At 43.0% G+C, this 24,528-nt stretch overlaps 1 protein-coding gene across 2 annotated transcripts in view; it reads left to right on the top strand.

Moving 5' to 3' along the window:
- Nucleotides 1–1,507: 1,507 nt before the first annotated feature.
- The window catches only part of ZNF318 (zinc finger protein 318), a 44,590-nt gene continuing 21,569 nt past the window's right edge, over nucleotides 1,508–24,528 (top strand). Inside the window, exons 1-10 of one of the 2 annotated variants that reach the window (XM_072642236.1) lie at nucleotides 1,516–2,074; nucleotides 3,073–3,224; nucleotides 8,063–8,678; nucleotides 9,391–10,809; nucleotides 12,773–12,872; nucleotides 13,755–14,086; nucleotides 16,169–16,372; nucleotides 16,838–16,937; nucleotides 18,465–18,583; nucleotides 18,969–23,431. In XM_072642236.1, coding sequence (XP_072498337.1) covers nucleotides 1,589–2,074; nucleotides 3,073–3,224; nucleotides 8,063–8,678; nucleotides 9,391–10,809; nucleotides 12,773–12,872; nucleotides 13,755–14,086; nucleotides 16,169–16,372; nucleotides 16,838–16,937; nucleotides 18,465–18,583; nucleotides 18,969–22,271 — 6,831 coding nt within the window. In that variant the 5' untranslated portion in view covers nucleotides 1,516–1,588 and the 3' untranslated portion in view covers nucleotides 22,272–23,431. Of the gene's footprint in view, nucleotides 2,075–3,072; nucleotides 3,225–8,062; nucleotides 8,679–9,390; nucleotides 10,810–12,772; nucleotides 12,873–13,754; nucleotides 14,087–16,168; nucleotides 16,373–16,837; nucleotides 16,938–18,464; nucleotides 18,584–18,968; nucleotides 23,432–24,528 lie in introns of those variants that run through there. The other variant, XR_011974280.1, reaches the window with a different exon arrangement.

Here is a 24,528-nt window from a genome sequence, read left to right as displayed (position 1 = left end):
TTCATCAGTTCTCCCTGGAAGTGTATAGCATTTTTCATTATGAGTCCTTCAGAATTGTCTTGGATCTTGCTTGCCTTCTCAATGAAGACGAAAAGGAAAGTAGAGGGGAATGGAGGGAAAGAGGGAGAGAAGGAAAAGACAGAGGGAGAGAATTTGGAAGTCAAAATTTTAAAAAATTTAAAAATGTTTTTACATGTAATTGGGGGAAAATAAAATATTAAATTAAAAAAAGAAACAGGGAATTGTCTTGGTTCATTGTCTTGATCAGAGTAGCTAAGTCTTTCACAGCTGATTACACGATATTGCTGCTACTAACGTCCAGTGTTCTGGTTTGACTCACTTCACTCTGCATCAGTTCGTAGGAGATTTTTCTGAAACCCTGCTGCTCATTATTTCTTATAGCACAGTAATATTCCAGCCCAATCATACACCACAACTTGTTCAGTCATTCCCCAATCAATGGGTATCTTCTCAATTTCTAATTCTATGCTACCACTGAAAGAGCTGCTATAAATATTTTTGTACAAACAGGTCCTTTCCCCTTTGATCTCTTTGGCATAAAGACCTAGTAGGGGTATTGCTGGGTCAAATACTAATGGATGTTTTATAGCCCTTTGGGCATCGTCCCAAATTGTTTTTCTGAATGGTTGGCTCAATTCACAACCCCACCAAGAGTACCTTAGTGCCCCAATTTTTCCACATTCCCTCCATTGATGAAATATATTTCAATATTATTGGTTTCCTTTGTAATCCTATGTACTGCATTTTCTGCTTTTAAAAACATTCCAAGAAGGGGCTCCATAGGCTTCAGTACTGTGTCAAAAAAGGTTAAAAGCTCCTTTCTTAAATCTAGGATGGCATGACCATAATTTCCCAATTTCACTTGATGAAATTTTAATATCTTCATATTAAAATTTTATATTTTGAAAGGCATAAAAATAATTAAAATTCTGCTTTAAAAAATTTGTTGCGTAACGTGCCTACTATGTGCAAGGAGCCACATACAGTGTCAGACACGTGGGCTCTTCTGACTTTTTGACCCCAAGTGTTTTTTCCCCCACAGGACCAGGACCACCCAGAGGCTCGTGGGCGGAGCCTCTCTCAGCCTAGCCCCACCCACTTCTTTCTTCCCTTTCCTTCTTTTCCCTGACCCCGCCTCCATTGGCCCCGCCCCCGTCTCTTCCAAACCTAGTGCTCGAGGAGCGGAGGAGTCACGCGGCCCCGAGGGGCGGGGCGCGTGGCCGCCATCTTGGCGGGCTAGAAAGAGGATCTGGTGCGAGGCGTTCGCGTCAGCTCTCCTCTTGCGGGCCCGCCTCCCGCCTTTTCTCCCTCCTCCCACTAATCCCCGCGGAGAAGCGGGTGGGAGGGAAGGAGAGGAGGAAGGAGGCGTGTCGCGGGCTGGCCCCAACGACCCGGCGGCGCGCGCGGCCGGCCCCCCGTGTGGGCCCCTGAGGCGGCGGCGGGGGCGCGCGCGGCGGCGGCGCGCGGCGGAGGTGGCGGCGGCGGCGCTGGTTTCCAGGGCACCGCCGAGTCGGAGCGGTCTCGGCCTCCCTCTCGGGGCCGGGCCCGTGCCGCCCTCGCCGGCGCCATGTACCGCAGCGGCGGCCGCTCGTCGGTCTCCTCGCATCGGCCCAAGGAGAGCGGCGGCGGCGGCGGCTCCCGCCCCAGCCGCAGCGCCGGCTCCTCCTCCTCTTCCACCGGGCCGGTCCGCCGCGCCTCCCCGCCGCCCGCCTCCTCCTCGTCGTCCTCGGCCTCCTCCCGGGCCCCGGTGCGCCGGCCCCGCTCCCCCTCGGGCCACCGCGGCCGCCACGGCTCCCCGTCCCCGCCGCATTCCCTCCGCGGCCGCCGGCGCGGCTCTCCGTCACCTCCCTGGAGCCGTCGCGGGTCCCCGAGCCCCCCGCGGGGCCGCCGGGGCTCCCCGCCCTGCTCTCGCCGGGCCTCGCCTTCTCCGACCCGGCCCCGACGCCTCTTCCCGTCGGGTTCCGGCGGCTTCCGCGGCAGCAGCCGCTCGTGCTCCCGCTCCGACTTCGCCCGGGACGGCCGCGGAGACCATCCGGGGGACAGCGGCAGCCGGGTAATCCACCCCCGTGCCCCGCCGCCCCCGGGCTGGGGTCCCGAGCAGGGAGGACCCCTCCCGGGCCTGAGCCCGGGCGGAGGCAGTGTAGACACCCTTCCGGGCCTAGCGTTACGGGATAACGGGGTCTCCCCCGAGGGATAACGGGAGTCGGGACTCAGAATCGAGGAGGTGATGGAGCGGTGTGTTTCCCTAGGCTCTGGGTGAGATTTGGGGGGGAATGCGGCCCCACGCCTGCCCCCACCTCCCCGTTGTCTGACTTTCCTTGCGCCACCTTCCGTGTCACTGGTCCACGGGGCCTGGCCGTGGCGGTGCGTGGTTTCCTTCCTCGGAGACCTGCGGCACTGCAGTCATTTGGGGCTTCAGCCGCCCCCTGGGGCTTGGGAAAGACAGCCCTGCTCGTGCCAGCAGAAAGGGAAAGTGGTATTCCTCGGGCCTTTTCTGCCTCTCTGAAATCAGCCCTATCAGAGGGGAAAAAGGGAGCAGAAAGGGTGTGAGAAGAAGGGAGGTGGTCCTGGGCAGGACTCTTGTCCATTTTCCGCTTTGGTTCTGCTTGCTGAGCAGTAGACCTTTATTCTGAGAGGTCTGTCCTGAATCCCTGGGACAGAACTTGCCTTTCTTTGAGTGGTTGTCTAAGATGTAGACGTGAAAGGGCAGGAGGAGGGTTCCCAAGGTTTTTGGTCATGAGGGAATGGACTGTTTTTCTGTCTATTTGAGTAAGAGTATGGTGTCAAGGTCAGGGGAGAGAAAAAAGGGGAGACACTTTGGGAAGGTGGAGGGGATATATCCTACCTTCAGGGAAATGTTCTTGAAAGTATCTGGGGGTTGAGGAAACATCATACAGTGATTTTTTTTCCTTATTCCGGAAATAGCTTCCTGGGAAATGGGAGGTTTTTTCCTTGGTACTTTCTGGTTCTCTTATTTCTAACCTCTGTGATTCCATATTCAACATCTCTATCAAAATTCAGGGAACCTACTCTTGTGTTTTGTCCCTGCAGAGGCGATCTCCTGGACTTCGTTCTGAGTCTTCTGTGGAGCAAAGCTTGCGGATTACTGTTGGCAATGACCGATTTTGCCTTGGCTCACCTGACCCCCGAAGGCTTAATGATCGATTGGGGTCTCCAGTGGATAACCTTGGTGACATAGACAGGTAGGATTCTCCTGAAGCTAAGAGTAATGGTAGTGACTTGTAATTTTAGACAGGAGGCTCTTAATTGCTGAAGTTCTTGTGTTTGAAGTATTGGGTCTTGGCACTGAAATTTTGGACCCATATCCAGCAGACAGTATAATAGGCCTTGAGGTTTGGAAGGCCTCCAAGAACGAAGGGTACTGATAAAGACTATGCTGCCTGTGATAAATCTGTTTGGGTAAAAATTTGGACAGGGTCAAGTTGATTGAATATGATCAAAGTCTATAAGATCAAGAAAAGATTGAATAATGTGACTAAATGTCCTTTTTCAACAAATCCTGGAATACTGAACTGAAGTCCCTTTCTTAAGTTTTTGGACTAAACATATAAACAAAATATGGATTCATAAAATTCATAAATTAATGGGTAAAAAATCAGTAAATTTAAAGGAGAGTTCATCTTTAATTTATGATGATGCTAAAATGGGAATGTATAATAGCTGTTCTCCAATCCATTAGTTATTGGTACCACCTTCTGACACAGACATAATTTAGACATGATTAGTCTGGCCCCTTAACACATTGAATTCTAACATTGCTGCAACTAAATGTTTTGTTAAAAACTTAACATTGAGCAACAGTTCAAATAGTTAAACTGACGTAATACCTTTGCATTTAAATTAATTTTATTGAAGATATATCAACATTGCATCTGTTGCTCTATTAGAACTCTTTGTTCCTTAACTCTCATTAACTTTTTCTAATGTGATCATTGTGTGAGGTCCATTCTTTTGGTTCAGCTTTTTTTACTTTTCATTATTTAGACATTTATAGGCCTTTGCAGATTTCCTTTTATTTCAGATGCTTGTTGATTTTAATTGCATTGCATTATTCCATTTTATCAACATGCCACCTTTTAGCCATTTACTTTGGAACATGTAGGTTGTTTTTTTTTTAATTACATATAATTCTACTCTGAAAATCTTTTTAACAAATAGCTCTTTTGCTTTTGATAACACTTTCAGAGTATATCTCCAACAATGTACATGATGATTTTTGTAACTTTTACTGTGTTTTTTCAATTTCTCTCCAAAAAGATTCTACAAATTTGCAATTTCATCAGCACCAAGTGTACTTTTTCTATATAATCCTGTTAACGCTGAATTTTATACTTTTAGTTATTCTTGCTAATGTGAATGGTTGTGAAATGATACCTCAGAATTGTTTTAATTTTAATTTCCTTGACTCTTATTGGGATTGAGCATTAAAAGCTGATTATTAATGTGTTTTTTCTTTTGAACTCCTTTAGTATGTATCTTTTATGGATAGAGTTAACATTGTGCTTGGTTATATGAAAATAAATTTTTATAACAGATAATTAAAAGAAAGTAGAAGATAGCATATTGAAGAAATACATCAAGTATGACAGCTAAAAACTTAGCGTTTTAAGTATATAAAGAACTCTTCTGAAACTATTAGGTGTTGAAGAAAGGGAAATATATTTTGGAGAGAACTAAATTTAGACTTGGATACAAGGAAAGTAGCCATTTTGGCTTTCCCAATTTCCCTTGAATTATATAAGCTTGAGCGTTGTGACAATGTCTCTTTTGGTCCATTCCCAGCACATTGTGGAAAGTGTACAGATTGATTGGCGGTAAGTGTGAATTTGCTCTCAGATGGAGAATATATCTGTACATAATGCATAGAGCACATGAAGTGGGGAGGAGGGCACTGGGTACAAATGTGAAGCAAGGATGAGAGGAACATTGTTTCTGCTAAATAGCATTCACCTCAAAGCATCACTTAAAGTGGGTAAATTAAATGAGGGAAGATAAAAACGTACATGACTCTGTAGCTTTGAAGCCTTTGGTCTGGAGTCATGGCTTCAGTGTATATGAATAAGCCATGCATAGAAAACATTTCTATCCACTCTTCCCAGCTGCTTCTGTTTCAGAAAGTGAGAGGTCAGCTTAGGAAAGGTGGTGATTCTTTACTTACTGTGTACTGGAGGTGATTTGCATAGTTTTTATTGTTTACCTTCAGAATATCACTCTTCCATCATAATGTACCAATTGAAGGAGGGTTCTGTTTTTTAGCGAAAGGTGAAAAAAACAAGAAGTTCTGCATGGCTCTTCTCTTCCTTTTTTACCCCCTATCCCACCCATATTTTTACACAGTTGTGACTTCTTCCTGTTCAGTTTGTTAGTCAGTTTGTTAGTCATTGGTCCTTGAGATTACCAAGGCTTGTGTTGTGTTTGGAACATCCTTTGGCAGTGAGCCAATTTTCAGCTGGTGGTAGTGGTGAGAAGAGCTATCCCACCAACACTTGTGTATAAATGAATTATTTGCAAATAACTTAGGGTTCCTTTCTTTTACTCGGTGTTTTTATCAAATTATGTCAATCAAATTATGTCAATCAAATCAGTCAACCAGTATTAAATCCCTGTAAATGTGCCAGGGGTCCAAAAAAAAACACCTATTCTTAAAGAGCTTACTTTCCTTGCAAGGAAGCGATACATACATATGAAAGTATGTACAAAATAAATACCAAAGTAGTTAGGGAGAGTACTGGCAGTGAGGGGAAGATCAGGAGAGGCTTTATATAGAAGGTGAAGCTTGAACTTCATCTTGAAGGAAGGGAGGGATTTTAAGAGTTGGATGTGAGAAGGAAATATTTCAGGTATAGAGGATGGCCAGTACAAAGGTGTGGAAATTAGAGAAAGAGTGCTTTGTGTGTGAAACAGAAGGTGAGTTAGCCTGGATAGTAATGCACAGAGGTTTGGAAAGGAAAGTAATGTACAGTGAGCCTAGAAGATAAGTTCAAGCCAGGTTATGAAAGTTGTGAATTTAATGTCAGGATAGTTTACCTGGATGGTCATTTCTACCCTGCCAAGTACATTTCTGTTTAGGATAGTAACCTCTTCTTGGCATGTGTGCTCTAATTGGTTGTGTGAAATGAATACATTGGCTATGGGGGAATCAGTCTGGCTATAGCAGGAATTGTCTGTTGTCATGGTACCTCCAAAGTAATTTCCATTCATAGAACTTATTTCAGCACCTCTCATACTTAATTTTCATTCTTCTTTCTTCAAACTAGGTTAGGGCCAGTGCTTTTTACCTTGTTTTTGCCAGGCTTAGAGAAAGGAATTTCCCAGAGTGCCATAGGCAAGCAGCAGTAAAGAAAGTGGACTCCCAACTAGACCATTTTTCTAACAGCCAGACCCTGCCAAATCTTGTGAAGGGTACCCTTTCCAGAACTGGGCCTGGGTCTTACAGCAAGGGCTAAAAATTTTTTATAACTTTCTGCGACTTTATGATCACTGTCTTCCTTGGAGGGTACTTGACTCATTGGGCTTTGTTTGGGAAAGGAGACTTTTAAGTTTCTGAATGACCTAATTTTGGTATGTGTGTACATTTAATGTCTTACTCCTTCCGGTATTTCTTCACCTCTTCTCGAGATGAAATCTGAGATCTTATGACTGGATTCCAGCTTTCTGGGAATTACTTTTCTCCATATAGATTGACAATACTTTATGCTGACACCTCTTCCAAGAAATAGCTTCCTTTACCACTGAAGATATTCAGGGGAAGGCCAGCTGTCCCCTTTTCAGAAATGTTGGAGAATGGATTTACATTTAGGTATAGGTTGGACTAAAGGACTTCTGAAATTCCTTCCAACTCAGAGAATCTGTAATAGAATTAGGCATCAAGAGTTTACATTTGTTGGTAGTTGCGTAGCACTATCTTGTATTCTGGATCTGACTAGGATGTAGCCTTGAATTTACCAAATCCATATACTATACCTACTATACCTCTCACCTTGCCAATATAGGGAAGAGGTGGTAATAGGAACATTTCTTCCCTGGTAGCAGTTTTATTTTCAACCTCTTCTGGAAAGATAAACTTTATCCTGGACAGCTTTTCATGGGGTTCTTAATAAATGTTTGTCAGGTCTAGACCTGTAGAGCAAGTCATGCCTAGTAAATATAAAATCAGTAGTAGAAACTGCAGAAGGCACCAATAATGATCATCCTAACTTTAGGATACTGTCTCTTTGGATCTGAGTGAGAGGTAACCACTTTATTTTTTGTGTTTTTTTAAAATGTAGATTTCTAAATAGTTTCATGCTTTTGAAGTGCCGGAGGGCCTTTATATTTGCTCCTTACCTCAAAAGACTCTTCCCTTCTTTAAATCTAAGCTGCCATTGGAAATCTGTCCTGATCTGGGTCATGCTATTGAAAGCTTAGAAGTGTGACAGTTGATGTTTGAGGTATTTAATAGTGTTTTTAGGACGTGCATATCAGTATTTTGGAAAGAACACTTTGTGTGATAAGTGTTTTCTGAGATTCCCAGAGTAGGTTAGAATACTTTGCTTTATAACCAGAAGCTGGGATATAGATCAGACCAGAGGTTTAATCTAGTTTCTATTTCCTGTATACCTGAAACTCCATTACCTTTTTATTTCTTTGAGATAAAAATGTGATGAGCCTCTAATCTGTCCTCACCTGAAGAATAGCTGACTGCTTTATGGGCATTCAGATAGGGCAGAAGAAAGCTGACAGGAGAGGCCAGAGAATCTTTGAAACTTGGAAACCTGCGGTATGATACATAGATGAGACATCTAAATGCTCCTGGGAAAGTCATGTTGATGCCAGTGGAAATCACTGAGTAGCTAATTTTCCTTAAAACGGTTATTCTATGATACCAGATATGTGTTCTTACCTATTTTTTTACCTCCCTGTAATATTATATTCTATCTTTTAGGATGCTCTGAAGTAGTTCCAGAAGCATCTGGAATCTCTTCTGTCCTTACTGTCTTAAAATCCATTACATCCAGTGATTCCTCTCTGTTTTCTTCAGGGATGACCTGGCTGATGGTCCTATCTTCACACATAGTTCCCAGTGCTCCCGGGGCCTTGAGCGCTACGCCACCCGGGAAGAAGGGCCCCTTAGCCCTTTTCTGGGGCGACTGGACGAGGACTACAGGACAAGAGAGGCCTTCCTTCATAGGTCTGACTATAACCCCCATATTAGCCGTCATGATGATCTCCTTCGAGACAGAGACAAACTCAAAGTCTCCTATTCTGTTCGATCTGAGGAAAGAAGCCGGGAAGCCAAACGGTCCCGCTACGATGATACTGAGAAGCTACATAGTTTGGGTGGGGACCACTCTAACTATGTCTCAGGGGCTCGAAACTACCGACAGCGAAGGCACAGCCCTAACTCCCGGTTCATGGACCCTGAGTTCCGGGAGCTAGACCTTGCCAGGAGAAAACGGGAGGAAGAGGAAGAGCGGAACAGGAGCTTGGGTCAGGATCTGGTTGGGGTAGATAGCAGCAGCAGCAGTTGTACCATCTCTGGAGTGTCAGGGTCAGAGCCAGGATATACAGTGCATCGACCGGAGGATGTGCCCATGATGCCCAAGAAGTCCATTCTGAAGAAGCGAGTAGAAGTAGATGTGGAACCTTCTTTGCAGGTCTGAATCCTATTTCTGTTTTCATCTGCCCAGTCCCTCCTTTCTCCTGAGCCAGTCTGGGTACATTTTTTTCTTATTGTTAAATTTTGTTTTTGATATAGCTTTGGATATTTTCCTAAAGGGCTCACCTGAACTCTTTTTGCTGTGTTAGTTTTACTGTTCAGCCAAAGTATATATATTGATAGATGCAAAAGTTGTCTTAAATAAGAGGTGTTCTATCCAGGTCACTCCTAGGGAATCTGTGATATTAGTAACACATCAGTGATTAAGCATCTAGCTCTTTCTATTTGTAAGAGAACCTACAAGTAGTTGATGTTGGAGAGAACTAACAGAGAATCTGTCAGGCCTGCAAGACTGAGTATATCCCTGTGAGCCTGGGACCAATCTACTCTGTTGCTTGTTTTCCCTTCCCAAAATACCCTTTTCTCTCCTGTACCCTTCCCATACCTGCCTAAGAATAATTTTATCTATACTTACTTTCTCCAACTGGCTTAGTAAGAACAAATGCATTTTATTTTTTGTTTTTGATTTCATTATTTATTATGCTTGACAAATGAACTCAGAGCATGAGCACTTCCATATAAAAAGAACGTTAAGAGAATTGTGTATGAAACTCTAGCATTTACAGTGTTGTAGTTGAATAAATGCATTTTAAGTAGGATCCTGCCATGGATCTACTTGGGGGCTAAATTGATGGTATTTTTCTTTGCAGATGGAGAGTTTTTCCAACAGTACCACCTCTAGCCAAGAACTTCCTCTCCTCTCTGGCCATCCATCTCTTCCCCCAAGCAGTGTTACAGTCCCTTTTACTTCAGAAGTTGAAAACAACAAAGGAGCCATGACAGAGACTGCATTGAAGGAACCCCAAGAATCCTATCAGTGGGGTCCTCTTTCTGGGCTGCCGAAGGATACTAGCCCCCTCCGAGAGAAATTTGGGAGTTTTCTAAGCCACAAGGAGAAAATAGATGGGAAGGTTGAGTCTGGTGAGCGTCACACAGATTTTTTGTTGCCCCATGAGAGAGCCAGCCAAGATGGCAGTGGTTTTTCCCGAATTCTGGGTATGTTGGCAGACCCTACCAGTGCCCAAGAAAAAAGGCGACGTAGCTTCCCTGACATAGAGGATGAGGAAAAATTTCTCTATGGGAATGAAGAAGAGGACTTAAAGCCAGAATCCCCACCAGAGTCCCTTAGAGGTCTTGGGAGTGAAGCTCGGAGACAGAGAGCAAGCTCCTCTCCCTCTCCGTCATCAGCTCTGAAACTGGATGCTCGAGAGGAAACCAATCCAGAATATGCCAAAATCCATAACTTGCTGAAAACCATAGGGCTGGATATTGGGGTGGCAGAGATCAGCAAATTGGCTGTGCGCACCCAGGAACGACTCCATGGAAAAAAGTTGTCCTCACACTCCTCAGCTGATCGACACTCAGTAGATCGACGTTCTTTGTCTGATCGGAGTTCTTCAGACTCACATAGGCTGGAAAGCAGGGAGGCACGGCGGAGCGATACTCGTTCCCCTGAGGTGTCCCTGCCACATGCAGCCTCTCCTGTGGATCCTTATCTGAGGGCAAAGAACAGCCCCCCATTTCTCAAGTCTGACCACCCCATGAGCCAGATCCCAGGACCAGAAATGGCTAGCAGTGGGCCTCGGTCATCTGCCATCAGATGTCTGATTCCCTCAGCCCCAACTCCCCCCAGTAGACTCCCACATTGTACTTCCTCTGTGACCCAGTTTCAGATTCCTACTAATCCTCAGTTCACTGCAGCTCCAATTCCCCCAAACTACCAGACACCTGCTATGCCTCCTTCCACCTTTGATGCCTATAGACACTACATGGCATATGCAGTCTCTGCTTGGCCCATGTACCCTTCTCCCCAGCAACCTGGCCATCCAATGACTGATCCCCACAGACTTATGCCTATCACTAAACAAGTCACCCCTAGCCGCCCCAACCTTCGCGTAATCCCCACTGTGACCTCTGCTGAAGCCAAGAGGGACGAATCACTGCTAGTGCCCATCCCTGTCATCAACAACTCTACCAAGGTGCCAGTTCGACTACCCATTCCACCACTTATGAGATACAATCCAGAAAAGATCTCAGATGAGAAGAATCGGGCTTCCCAGAAGCAGAAGGTGAAGATTAGCCTTGTGGTTGAATATTGTGAACTTGGGTCCTTTGTTTTAGGCCATGGTGGGCATCTCAGGGGGCACCAAGTTTGTGTTTGTTTTCTTCTGGGGGTGGGAGTTGTAGTCAGGCACTGGTTTCTTCAATTGCTGCAGGGATTATAATCCTCTCCCAAGTTTGCCTGTCCCCCCAGGTTTCCTCACATGTTTCTCCTTAGGGTGAGTGGTCCTTCTAGGGTGTGATTCTGGGTCCGACCTTGGGAGGACAGTTGTCTTTTCAAGTGGAGTTCTGACTTCCTTATTCAAAGTCAAGGTCTCCATTTACATTGTTGGGATTTTATGGTATTGAATGCAGAATGTTTTAGAGTAGAAGTCTTAAACAATCATGACTTTATTAGAAGCTTTCTGGCTAAGGGGCTGGGCAGTAGTTATGAATCTTTGTGCTTCATTCTAATGCATTTTGAGTAGTGATCATAGAAAATAGATGTGACTTGGGAAACATAAGCTCTGCTGTTTCTGCTTTTTCCAACTGTCCTTACAGGGAGTAAAGTACCAGGAGTGATGGCTGTATAACAGTACCTCACATTTAGGTAGCTCTTTTAAAGTTTGCAAAGCACTTTCACATACGTATTCATTTGATAGTGACCCTTTGTGTTCCCAGGAATTGTAGAGATGTAGAAAACCTCAGGAAATTTGAAGTCATGGAAGAAATCTTTCAGCCTTTTGTTTTTGGGAGAAGTTCATTGTTTTGTTTTTTGGCTGGCTTATTTTTCTTGGGGGGAAGGGGCTTAGAGATTATAAATGTTTAGGACAACTAAAATATATGCAACACAATTTGAATGCCATTTACAGATCTTTATGGATCTAAAATAATTTTGTTAGGTTAGGAATATATTTATGTATACATATATAAACACATTTATATATATAAAATGTATATGTGTATAGGTTTGTACATATATACATACGTGTGTATACACACACACATACATATATATGTATATACTGGATTTGTTTTTTTAAAAATTTTGTATTTTTGAGGAATGGAGACATTGGGAAAAGAACAGAAAATCAGGGTGTTTCCCCCCTCCTCCCCTTTCGTTTTCCTAGGCCTTTACATTTCTATGCCTAGGTATTATAATCTAGGTAGAGACAGCTAGGTGGTGGTGTAGTAGATAGAACACTAGATTTGGAGTTAGGAAATCAGGAAGACCTGAGCCTAAATTTGATCTCAGATTCTAACTGTGTCAGTCTTCCAAATCACTTACATCTGTCTCACCCTCAGTATGTATCAAGGGTAAAACTGGGATAATAATAGCTGTAGAACATGATAATATTGTTGGGAGGATCAAATGAGATGTTTGTAAAATGCTTTGCAATACTTAAATAGCTATATAAATGTCAATTGTTGTTAATTTATATTCTTTGCCTCTTGAAATGGAGGCTGGTGGCTTCTATGGAGATAGAACTTAAAAAAACTCAGAGCCAACTTATAGTGACTGATTCTTTTCCCACAGTCCTGTATAAGCCCTAGACCCAAGGCCAATGGATGCAGGGATTTCACATTGGTCTCTGAAGTTCAGAAATCACACAAACCCTTTGGTCTGTTCTCTTGGTCTCAAGTGAACTTCTATTGGATCTAATAGAAGAATTTAGAATTTAGGAATTCTAAATTCCTAATTTAGAAAGGGACTTACTGGGAGTAATCTGGGTACTTCCTCAAATAGTGTAACTGACTGAATGGACAATGTCTGGAGAGAGGAAGGAAGAGAAAGTTATGAGTTTTTTTTCTGACTACTTTATTAGAATAAAAATTCAAGTATGAGCCCAAAGATACTGGACTCAACTCTAAGCAGTCATATTTATCTGTTTGAGATTGTCAAGAGAACTTCTGGGGAAGGGATGTTAGTGAAATAGATGGAGTTGACTGCTGGAAGTGAGAGGAAGCACCATACCCTTCTGTACCCTACAGGTTATAGAAGAGAGGGAAAAACTGAGGAGTGACCGGGATGCACGGCAGAAGAAGATGTACTATCTCAGAACTGAGCTGGATCGGCTTCATAAGCAGCAAGGTATTGCTCCTTGCCCTAGAATGAAGCTGTTCTGTGAGCCAGGCCCTTATCCCAGTTTGAGGAGGAAAGCCAATTGGAGAGCATTTAGGGAGAGGATAGGACAATTTATTTGTTGCCCCTGGGGCCTGAGTTATAAAGTCATTCCTTATTCTACTGTCTTAGAAACTTGAATTCTTAGACACATAGGAGAGGTAGGTCCTCTTGCGCTAACATCAGTACTGGAATCTGACAGTTTCATTGTTGCAGTGGAGTAGGTAAGAGTTTCAGTGAGGTTCTTAGTATCCCTGTCTATCCTGGAATAAATGACCAAATAAGAGTAGAGGAGGCTTATTATTACCTCTGTAAGAACCAGTCTTATATGGGGAAGAAATATACCTGAGTGATTGGGAAAAGAAGACTATTTTTAGGTCTAAAAAAAAATGTAGTGGGGAAAAGAGAGAATCTGGAATTTTGTGATTAATTCCAATTTGACTAGGAAAGCCAAAATGACCTTCTGAATCAAGTTAAATGAGACATGAACGAGAATGCCATTTCTGGTTTAAAGACCATTTAGCTATCCTGTTTCAGACCACCCAGTTTCAGGAAGAATTCTAGATAAAGTTGTTATCATCATCATCATCATCGTCATCATCGTCATCATCATCAGATGTAGTCACGGAATAGAAAAGGTCACCAGAGATTATGAGGTTCCTTCATCTATCTCTAGAAAGGCTTTACTTAAAACAAATGACTACCTGTTCTGCTCTTAAAAACCTTGGGAAAAAATTCTACAGCCTGTTAGTTCTAGTAGTTTGTTGTTTTTTTCTTCCCATTGTGGTTTAAATAATGGCATATGCTCTTAAGTAACTTGCCATATGATGCTTTCTGCTGCTGTCTCACCAGGAGAGATGCTCCGTAAGAAACGACGGGAGAAAGATGGCCACAAAGACCCACTCCTGGTGGAGGTGAGCCGGCTGCAGGACAACATCATGAAGGACATGGCAGAGCTGCGGCGTGAGGCAGAGGCAGCAGAAAAGAAACAGTCTGAGCTGGACAAGGTGGCTCAGATCCTGGGGATCAACATCTTTGATAAAACCCAAAAGCCTTCTAATGATAGCAAAGAGTCGTCAGAGAAGTCTGGGAAGGCTGAGAAATCCAAGAGCCCAGAAAAAGTGTCTCCATCCTCTAACAACTCTTCCTCCTCCTCCTCTTCCTCCTCTTCTTCCTCTAGCAAGGTAATGTCTGAACTCAGATATTGATGAAGAGGAGAGAGGCTTGGGGCTCATCAGGCCTGATCATTTGTATCTAGGTCAGGGCCTGGCAGAGCAGGGCATGTGTGTACTTTTCAAATGCAGTCACTTCTGTATTATCAGCTCTCTTACTTAGGGACTGGTTATTTCCCCAGAACTTATTGGAGTTGGTAAGTGTTTTCCTGGCATGTGGTGGTACCTTATGCTAGTTGAGAAAGAAGCATCAGTCTGGAGGTGGTATGGTTCCCTAATAGAGATTGGGAAAGTTCGCAGAAAGCCATGAGTTGCATTCTTGGCCAGGTGAGAATGTAGGGTTTTTTTCCCTTTTAAAAGAATAACTTCTGAAATCACCCTCTGCAGTGAATGTGCTTGTTTCTCTTGAATGAAATCTTTTGGGTTTGACTGAAGAATACGTTTCTGGATTTCTTCTGGCAGTTTTCTCTGTTTTATGACTTAATTTTTTTTTTTTTTTTGGTCTGAGTTGTTACTCTGGACCTTGAAGACTTAAGGGAAGGTCTATATATGACCTTGTCTGAAGCTTAATACCCAAATGACAGCCCCCATATAATTTTGTTTTATATAATTTACTAGCCTGCTTGGCCTGGGAAGAATGAGTTTTTCTCTCCATGTTCTTTTAGCACAGTTCTCTTCCTCAACTCAATGGAGTTGTGGTTCCTATTGCCAGCATCATTGTGAGTGGAGGAGCTCTGAAGGGAAAGAGTACTGAGGTCTTGGTCCTTTGCAGTTGGCACGTAGGTTCTGATTATTGCCTTTCTCAGATCCTGAGATGCTCTGTCATCTTGATTGGCATTAGAGCCTGTAAGTCCTCAGTCTGAGTTGGCAGAGACATGAGTAGACCTGATGCTTCTGGACTAATCTTGCAGTCTAATTTTCCCCTTCCTAGTGAGGAACTTTTGCCATGTCCATTTCCTTTTTACCCTTGCTTTTTCTCCTCTGTATAACCTTCTATATCAGTTAAAGGTTAGTGCTCTTAGTATAGTGATTCCTATGCAGAATGATAGAAATATTTTGCATTTGCTTTTGGATCTTTAACATTTTCTTTTTCTGTTCCCTCATAATGCTCCCTCTGCAGTATATCTCACATAACCCAAATTATAGTTCTGTATCCTTCCCACACACCATCTTCCATTTCTTTAGTACTTTGCTCTCAACTAAAGTATTTTAATGTGTCAGTGAAATTAATTTATGAAGGAAGGTTTAGCAGGTTACCCCGAGGGGTTATAATTTAAAAACAAATACAGATTAGACTAAAAGAATAGATCTCTAATGATGGAATTTCTATTTTTGAAAGTAGTGGTGCATTCACAGAGCCTTCCAAATCATAGTCTGAAGGTAATCACCTATTCTACGCATGCACAGTGCTTAGGCCTTCTCTTAAGTTTCTCAAAGAAGGAATTAAGTGAGTGCTATCTTTCTTTTTTCCCCTTTTTATATGCTTTATTATATTTTCTTAATATTAAACCATAAAACAGAATATAGAATTTCTTTAAAACACAATGAAATGGATAATGTATATATTAAAGGAATTTAAAAAAGAAAAAAAATAAGTAAAAATATATGGAGATTACCACATATAAATGAGTTTGGAGTAAGGAAGTCCTGCATTCAAATTCAGCCTCAGCACTATATAAATGTTTATTCCTTTCTCTTTCCCCTTCCCACCAAGATTTTCTTTTTTTATATATATATTTTATTTTTTTCATTTTCAGTGTTCTACAGTGCTATACTTTCTAAGAAAGATTCTTTTGGTTCATTTTATCTCAGCTACTGCTGTGACTTCATGTTCCTGGTGAAGTGAAACTGAAATAGCAGTGACTGTGTCTTTGAGCCAGTCTTCTCTAGGTTCCTTCCCTTGCCTGGAGATCTAACCAGTAGGTAGAGCTTGTATCCTGGAGGTCTTGTGAACCCTACTAAACCTGAAGTCGGAGTACTTTCTTTGAATTATCCCTAGCATGGCTGGAGTTACTGTATCCTTTTTCTGAGAGGGCAGGAGTTGGTTAAATTCCAAACTCTTACTGTTTGAAAAACTTTTTTTCCCCTCTGTAGGAGTCAAAGTCAAATAATGAGAAGTCTCATGCCAAGAGCCCCAAGCCCACAGATACCTCATCCCAGCCCTCAGTCAAGCATTCTCAGCTGGCTACTGTGTATGAATATTATGATGCTGGGAACCACTGGTGCAGAGATTGCAACACTATTTGTGGGACCATGTTTGATTTCTTTACTCACATGCATAAGAAGAAGCATAGACAGGTAAGTGTTCTGGCCTCTCTCCTATTTTCCTTCCCTTCCCCTCAAACCTCTGTATCTCCTTTCACATCTCAAATTGTCTGACAAGTGAAAAGTTCTCATGTGGGCAGGAGCCCTAATTCAAAGAGCCAAGCAACCCCTTCAAAGGAGACACCATCCCCAGAGCTCAGTCCAGGGGTCCTGGCTGTACCTAGACACCATAATAAGTGTAAGTGGAGCTTTTGTCTCTTGATTCCTTTGAGTACCTGATTTTTTTTTGAGTTTCACTTCATCCATTGCTGGCTGCTTGCTCTAACATTTGTTTACCTTTTTCACAGGTGATTTCCGTTTTAACCATTTGACAGATGGGGAGGTGGGGAGGGTTACTGGGGCCTATGGCCTCAGGTGGGAGAGAAAATGACAGAGAGGAAAGGTGTATCCTTGAGTTATTAGTGCTGTTGTGTGAGCACTTCTGCCTCTTGCAAATAGACATTGGATCCCTACAACAGACCTTGGGCTTCGAAGATCCAGAGTGAGGCCAAGCAAGATACCACAAAGCGCGTCGATAAAATAACAGTTCCTGCCAAAGGTATGAACCCTTCTTTACTTACCTCATTTTTCAGCCAGTTGGTGGAAGATTCCTTGGGTTGTGATAGTGGGAAGCAGCATTAGGATTCTTCTAAGAGAAACAGCAAAGGGTAGAAGTAGGGTGATGATCACGGTCAGGCTTTCCAGTTATTGGCTCTCTTACTTACCATCCTTTTATTCAGTATATATGTTTTAAGTTTGAAACTTGGTGAACTAAGAAAAATCAGAGAAATAATAGTTCATTTTAACTGCTTTTGCTTCTGAAAGAACCAGATAGGGTCTAGATTAGTTGTTAGGAGGGTGAAAGTACTTAGAGTAATGGGAAATAAGTTCCTTTGTTCTTGATCTATCCTAGTTGAAAAGTAATCACCATGTGCCATACTGTGGATCTGATGAATAGACAACTTTCACTGAATAATTTTACATTGAATAACTTATATGAGTAGTTCTGGTCTGACTGTCTTGTGATATTGTTTGCACACCTTTTTGGATGCTTAGTGGTAGTTGAGGTTCCAAGAGAATTGGCAACAGAATTATCTATCAAGGGATCATGAATTGCCTTCTGAGAACTCATCAACAAATGGCATCAACGTAATCGAGCAGGTGACAAGCTAGTTGTTTTGATTTTCTTGCATGTGGGATGGGTTTTAGAAGATTTTTTAAAGTCTTTGTTCAGAAGGAGAGTGGTGATGATTCCAAGAAGCCTGAACCAGTCTTAGGACAAGGCTAGAGTAAGTAGGGAATGGTTAAAAGAATGTGCTCCATTCTTCCTGAAGACAAAGGCAAGAAAAGCTTGCAAGGATTTCATTAGGGGTGCTGCTTTTATATGTAGATGATCAGTGAGATTTTTAAAACCCCGATTGATTGAATTGTCATGAGTTCTTCTCCAAGATCTCTTGAAGTTGGCACATAAGCCTATATCTCTAGGATGATACTTTGCTGTTTAAGAAGGCGTGTATTAGAAGTATTCAGTGATTTTTACAGTTGTAAGGAATTTCTAAGAGACATTTAGCCTGTGGAACAGCGTTCCAGAGAATGGAAAATAAGGGGATGGATGACTGAATGAAAAAAAATTTATTATTTTCTGTATGCCAAGCACTGTGTTGACAGGTACAAAGCAAGTCGGTCTTTTACCACAAAGAGCTAATTCTAATAGTGGGGGAAAACAAATATAAGAGCCTGCAGCATCAGGGTGGATAGCAATGCCCAGTAGTCCAGAGAATGTACTAGCAAGTGGAAGACAAGGTTTAGTACTCCAGAGAGTACGTTGGCAGGGTAGATGGCAAGGCCCAGGTTTCCATAGGTGTGAAGAATGGGAAGTTCTACGTTCAAGATTTAAATTTGAGACAGAGGAAGAATGAGCTATTGAGAGGCCTTCAAGGGAATAAGATTTCTAACTTAATGTAAGTGATAAGCTCTATTCTTTACCATATTGACTCAGGGAAGGGTACATGGAATTTCCTTTAGCTGGTGTCATTGTGGGTGTTGTATGCTCATTTCTTTAACTCTTTTTATCTGCTTGCTCCAGGCTCTGAATTTCTAATTCCCATCACTGGATATTACTGCCAACTTTGTGAGGAATTTTTTGGGGATCCAATTTCTGGAGAACAACATGTGAAATGTCACCAGCACAATGAGAAGTATAAGGTTGGTTTCTCAAGTAGCATAGTGCATTACCCCATTTGCTTTAGTGCCTATTTCACCCCACCTTCACCAACTAAAACCCACAAAGAATTTTTTTAAGAAGTCATTGTTGCATTTTTACCCAAGTAACACTGACTGATATGACTGCAGATTGGAGCTTTTTGTTTTTTAAAGTTCCACATCAAAAGGGACAACTTCTAGGAAGGTCTCAACCCCCAGAGAGAAAAAGACACTGAGCCTGTCAAGAGAGTGTGTACTTCCTTAGAAAGGTAACCTCTGGTTTTCTATACTGGTAACATTATTGTTCAAAACAGTGTCAGGACCAAGGTTTTCTCATTTTCCTAGTAACTCAAACCAGTTATTGAGCCCCTGCCTTTTCTTTTAACAGAAATATGTGGATGAAAACCCGCTGTATGAGGAGCGAAGGAATCTAGATCGTCAGGCAGGTCTGGCTGTGGTTCTGGAGACTGAGCGCCGAAGGCAGAATGAACTGAAGCGAAAACTGAGTGAGAAACCAAAGGAGGAAACTGAAGAGAAGAAAGCAAAGGTGGTGAAAGAAATTAAGGAAGATGAAGAAAAGCTTTCTGAAGAACTAGATGAACAGCTCTCTGAGACTTGGAACTCCCCAGACAAACTTGAGAACAAGCGAAAAATGACCATAAAACTCCAGCTGAAAGAAGAAACAAAGGAGCCACAGACATCCTCCTCCTTTGGGAAATTCAGCTGGAAGAAGTCAGAAAAGGACGATGAAAAAAGTTCTGCAGTAGCCCCAAGCACTCCTAAGGAAGAGAGTATGGAAACTAACAAAGACAAAGAGGATGGCAAAGCCCAGGCTGGGAAAGTGAAGCCCATTGAGATCAAACTGTCTGGGAAAACTGTCATTGCGCACACCAGTCCCTGGATGCCTGTTGTTGCCACCTCTACCCAGGCCAAAATCCGGCCTAACCTTCCTATCCCCACAACTGTGCTACGCAAGTCTGGCTCAGCTACAGTGAGCAAGCCTGCACCTCTTAACACTTTCTTGTCCATTAAATCCTCAGGTGCCACTGCCAAACCTTTGCCAGTGGTCAAAGAGTCTTCAACTGATCTCCTACTACCTCCTGACATAATTTCTAAGGCATTTGGTGGGGAAGAGGTGATCTTAAAAAGTTCCCCAGAGGAAAAGACTGTGTTGGCTGAGAAAAATGAGCCAGCTCCCATACCTGAACAGCTATTGCCTCCACCTCCCCCACCTCCGCCGCCACCACCTCTCCCAGTTACACTTAAGTCAGCTACAACATCACCTGCCCAGACAAGTACTGGACTGTCTCCAGTCAAATCAACTCCTACCATATCCCAGATCTTGACCCCTGGTATAGGGGGATCTAACCTCTTGACTCCAGTCTTGCCAACTTCCATTTTGGCTCCAGTGCACCCTGCTGCCATCCCCTCAGATGAGGTGGCACCTGGGGTGAGTGAAAGTGACCATGACCAGGCTCTGCTGTCTGTGCTGGTTCGTCCTCCACCACCACTCTCAGGTGTATTCAGTGAACAGGCCAAAAAATTGGAGAAGCGGAACTCATGCCTAGCTACAGCCAATGCCAAGGATTTATATGACATCTTCTACAGCAGTGGTGGTAAAGGGAATCCAGAAAGCAAATTGGGTAACAGCACATTGTCCAATGGGGAGAGTAGCAACTCCTCTAAAAATGAGAACTCTGATAGTTCTTTCAGCCCTAGGGAGAGTGGTATTCTCCTAAAGGGGATGTCCCAGGACAAGGGTTTGGCCAGTATTCCTTTGGACAGCTGTTTGGCTAAACCCATTGTAAAGACTATGGGATCCCCAAAACAGCGGACAATTGTAGAACAGAGTTTGGAACTAAAGAATAGAGGTTGCCTACAGCCTCTTACAGGAATGGACTTTGGTTCTGCTTCTCTGGCAGATGACCAGGGTAAGCCCCAGGAAGAAGTCAGCCCAGAGGCAAATGCTTCAACCATGTTGCCCTGTAGTCCTTATGAGAGTGAGACCAGTACAGACATGTGTCTGGAGGGGGAAGCTGACCTCAACTCAGGAGAGCCAGGTCCTCCTGGTGTAGAGGAGCCAGCCCCCCCCATGTCAGACATAGCATGTTCTGCCAAGTTGGTAGATGCGAGGGACCTTGGAATAGTTGATAACCAAGCTAAAAGGAATCAAGAGCCCCACCTAGCTGAAGAGCATTGTGGAAGTGAGGTAGAGGCAGCCCCTAAGCTGGAAGAAGGGAGATTATTACTCTCAGAGGGTGTGGGGCAAGAGAGAATAGGTGACCAGGATGAGGAGCTTCAGACTTCATTATCCATTGTGCAAAGGGATCCCCAAAGTGTGAAGGATTCCTGTTTGAAATATGAAGACAGTTACATATGGAAGAAAGAAGCCAAACAGACTGCCCTACCAAGGGATGACCAAATTGTTAATCAGCCTGAAGAAATGGTCGTAGTACCTGAAGTGAAAGATCTAGATGAGGTGACAGAACCACATACACAAGCTCAGTCTGCTATGGACATAGGAACAGACTCAGTTCAGGCAGATACTAGATCTATGTCACAGACCCCACAATCAATAGGTGTCCAGCATTTTGCCCTAGAATCATCTATCCAGTCTGTAGTTAGGAGAAACATTTATTTAACGGGCAGCCCACAAGAGCAATCTGTGCTAGCTGGTTGTGAAAAATGTCAAGAAGACCAGTCTGCTGAACCAGCTAGTAGAACACCTATGATCAGAGACTTCAAACCAGTGGGAGAAAAGCCAAAGGAAGAGCTGAAGAAAATGACCTGCCAACCAACTATTTTGGAAGAGAAGACTGAGAATCTTGAGAACATAGAGATTCCAAAAGGACAAGAGTCAGTATTCTTGGACTTGTCTGTTGTCAGTACTGAATTAAGACCGGCAACAGAAAGCAAATCTACAGAAGGCCTTGAAACTACAGATTTAGGGAAACTTTGTGCCCCAGGGAATCCAGCTTCTGATTTCTCCGTTGGTAAGTTAGAACCAATCCAAGGGTCCTTGGCTACCCAGTCTGAGAACGTACATGAAAGATTTTTGTGTTCCACAGGGTCAACTAACCTTACCTCTGCTTTTTCTGAGTTTTCTTCTGAACCTCCTGGAACTGTAGCACTTGACCTAGGGATGAAGGATAAACAAAACTCTAACCCTAGAAATGAGAAGATGACTGATTCTGTTACTTTGGAACCTAAGTTGGTATTGAAAGCTGTTGATGAGGACATGGAAGTAGCACATGAACCCTTGGACCTCCAGGCTGAAGGAATGCTGCGTGAGGATACAGAAAAGACTTTAAAGTTAGAGGCTGAGGGGGCACTAGGACTGGAGCCAGATACCATCTACTCTTCAGGCCTTCGGCCATCTGCCTGCCAGCCAGACCTGGTCAGCTTTGTAGCATCTGAAAAGCTACTCTCTGAAAAGGAGGAGGAGAAACTTTGTTCTCTACCCTCCATGCCAGGTGATATACATGAGAGTAGTAGCCTAGATACAGGCACACTACAGGCGGAGTTTCAGAGTCCTGTGATGGAGACCTTTTCTCAAGTGGACAAAAACAGCACTTTGAGTGCTGCAGAAATGCCAGCCTTAAGTTATCCTGGAAAAGAATGGGTTGTTAGTGCTGCTATAGGCCCTAAGGAAATGCCAACGCAGGAGGAAGGTACAGTTGATGCTACCTAGGACCACACAAAATCTAGTGTTTACCAGTGTTAGCAATGGAGAGGTGAGAACTTTCAGAGCTACTTGTAAATAAGTTGTATTGGCTTCTTAGAGCTCTGGTATTTAGAGGGTCCAGGAACTGACTGGTCCTCCATTTTGGACACACCATGTAATGGTGTACTTAGCATCCTACAGTGGAAAATTGGTTGAAGTTAGACAAATACTTCCTTCTCCCTTTCTGAAAAGTGCTACATATACCATATCTTCTTCTGTACAGATGTTTAAAAAGAAGAATATTTTTTTCTGTGAATTCTTTTGCCAATTTCTTTTCTCGTACTTTGCCATTAAAATGGATTCTGTCTGTCTCAATACACAGTGTGTTTTTGGTTGTATTTTGGCTTTGATTCTTTGCCAGTTCTTGAATTTGGGGAAAAGAGGGAACTAGGGTTGACTAAAAAAAAATTCTTTTGCTGTACTCATACCTAGTTCCATTCCATTGGGATTTTGATGGATCTCCTTTTGGGAAGGTACCATAAGGCTTGTTGACTTGGGAAATCTTCGTGGATAAATGGAGAATAATGGTTCTTAAGCATTCGGCTTGGGTGACTTTGCTTTTGTGTTGTTTGAAATGAAGTGTGAGTAGTTCATTTTTTTCACTATCTCTCTTGATCTGTGGCATGTTAATCTCCCCAAATCCCTTGACTATTACCTGTGCTTGAGACCATCCTGTCCACCCACAAACCTGTATGGAAATGGCCTCAGTAAACATGGAAGAAAATCTAGCTGACTCCCTTTTTGGAAGACAACAAATCGGTAAGACTCATGGCTCGACGCCTGGACCAGACACACTTTGAGGTCACTTACTTGATTTTAAATGGCCTTTCATTCATTGTATTGTGATCCAGTAACTTTTTGTGTTAAATCATTTAGCAGCTGATCCTGCATGAAGAGGCTGAAGACCTGAATCTTATCTTGGGATCAGACTCGGTCCTTGTGCCAGGAACCTATGTGTGCCCCTCCCTCCACCTCCCATCCTTTCAGGCCACTTCCACCATAGAGTGGTGTTTTGGGTTGTATATTTTGTTAAAAACAATTAAAGAATTCATGTGTTTGGCTTACACAAGTTTATTTGTTTTATTTTTCATTGTAAATCACCTTGGAATAAATATATTGATCCAACATGTTTCATTCTGGATTTTTGTTTGGAAACCAAATACATCTGAACCGCAAAGGAAATGGGACCTTCAAATCACATTGGAAATGACTTTGGTGAACACAGAAGAAAATCTAGCTGGACTCTTAGTGAACAATTCACTCCCTACCCCCAGAGCCTGCATGGGAACTATTAACACAGAAGATCTAGCTTTTAGTTGTATGATTGATATATGGGAAGTTGTAGGACAAATATGTGGGCTGGCATCATTAGGTAGTTGCCAGTTTCGTTTGGTCAGTGTACCTTACATAGGGACTGAAATCACATGACCCTGAAGTGGAGTGCTTCTGGAAAATAGGACTCTTACCCTTGATTTCCTCAATTGCTGCTGTTAACCCTGTTGCCCCTGTTTGGAACCTGACATTAAATTTCAGGAAATCCACTTAATAGGACAAGCCATAAATTACTATATAGATAATCTATAAGTGATCATATTCAATACATATCTCCTACGTACATATACACACGTACACATCCTATGGAGCAGAGACCAGGCTGTGCTCCTAGCCTGGGGTTGCCATTCCATCAGTGGGCCTTGGAGAATGGGTTCCTCTCCACAAAGTCTCAAAATCCCAAATATGTGATGGGTAATATCTGTTCCCCAGAGCAATGACTAAAGTGCATAGTGAAGTGTCCATTAATATCTGGGAGCCCCAAGGTTTTGTGGAGAGAGTTGGCAGATGAGAAGTTAGTGATTTTGCCTAAGTCCTGATCCCAGGTACCTAAACGTTAAGCTTGAGCCCCAGAAGTTAGGCTCTTTTTCTCCTCCTGCCTTTTAGCCTTAGGCTGATCCAGAAAATGCCCTGTTGAATAGTGAATTCCTAAGCTTGATTTTGTCCCCTGAGTCTATCTTTCAGGCAAGGTGTGTCCAATGAATTTGGAAGTTTAAAAGAAGCCTTTTTGGACCAACATGTTTCTATCCTGATTTTGATTTTTTGCCTAGCAGTGATTTACTCACCTTATGGTAGGAAGAATGTTTAGGAAAATTGACATTTGAATCTAATGCTGCCCAGTGTTGAGAAACTCATCTTCTCTCAGTAGGAATCAGCCACAGATGGGAAGGAT

This window comes from Notamacropus eugenii, chromosome 2 (assembly GCF_028372415.1).
Source record: "Notamacropus eugenii isolate mMacEug1 chromosome 2, mMacEug1.pri_v2, whole genome shotgun sequence".
Classification (NCBI taxonomy): domain Eukaryota; kingdom Metazoa; phylum Chordata; class Mammalia; order Diprotodontia; family Macropodidae; genus Notamacropus; species Notamacropus eugenii.
The sequence above is the reverse complement of the archived record's forward strand: the minus strand, read 5'-3'. Positions and strand labels throughout refer to the sequence as shown.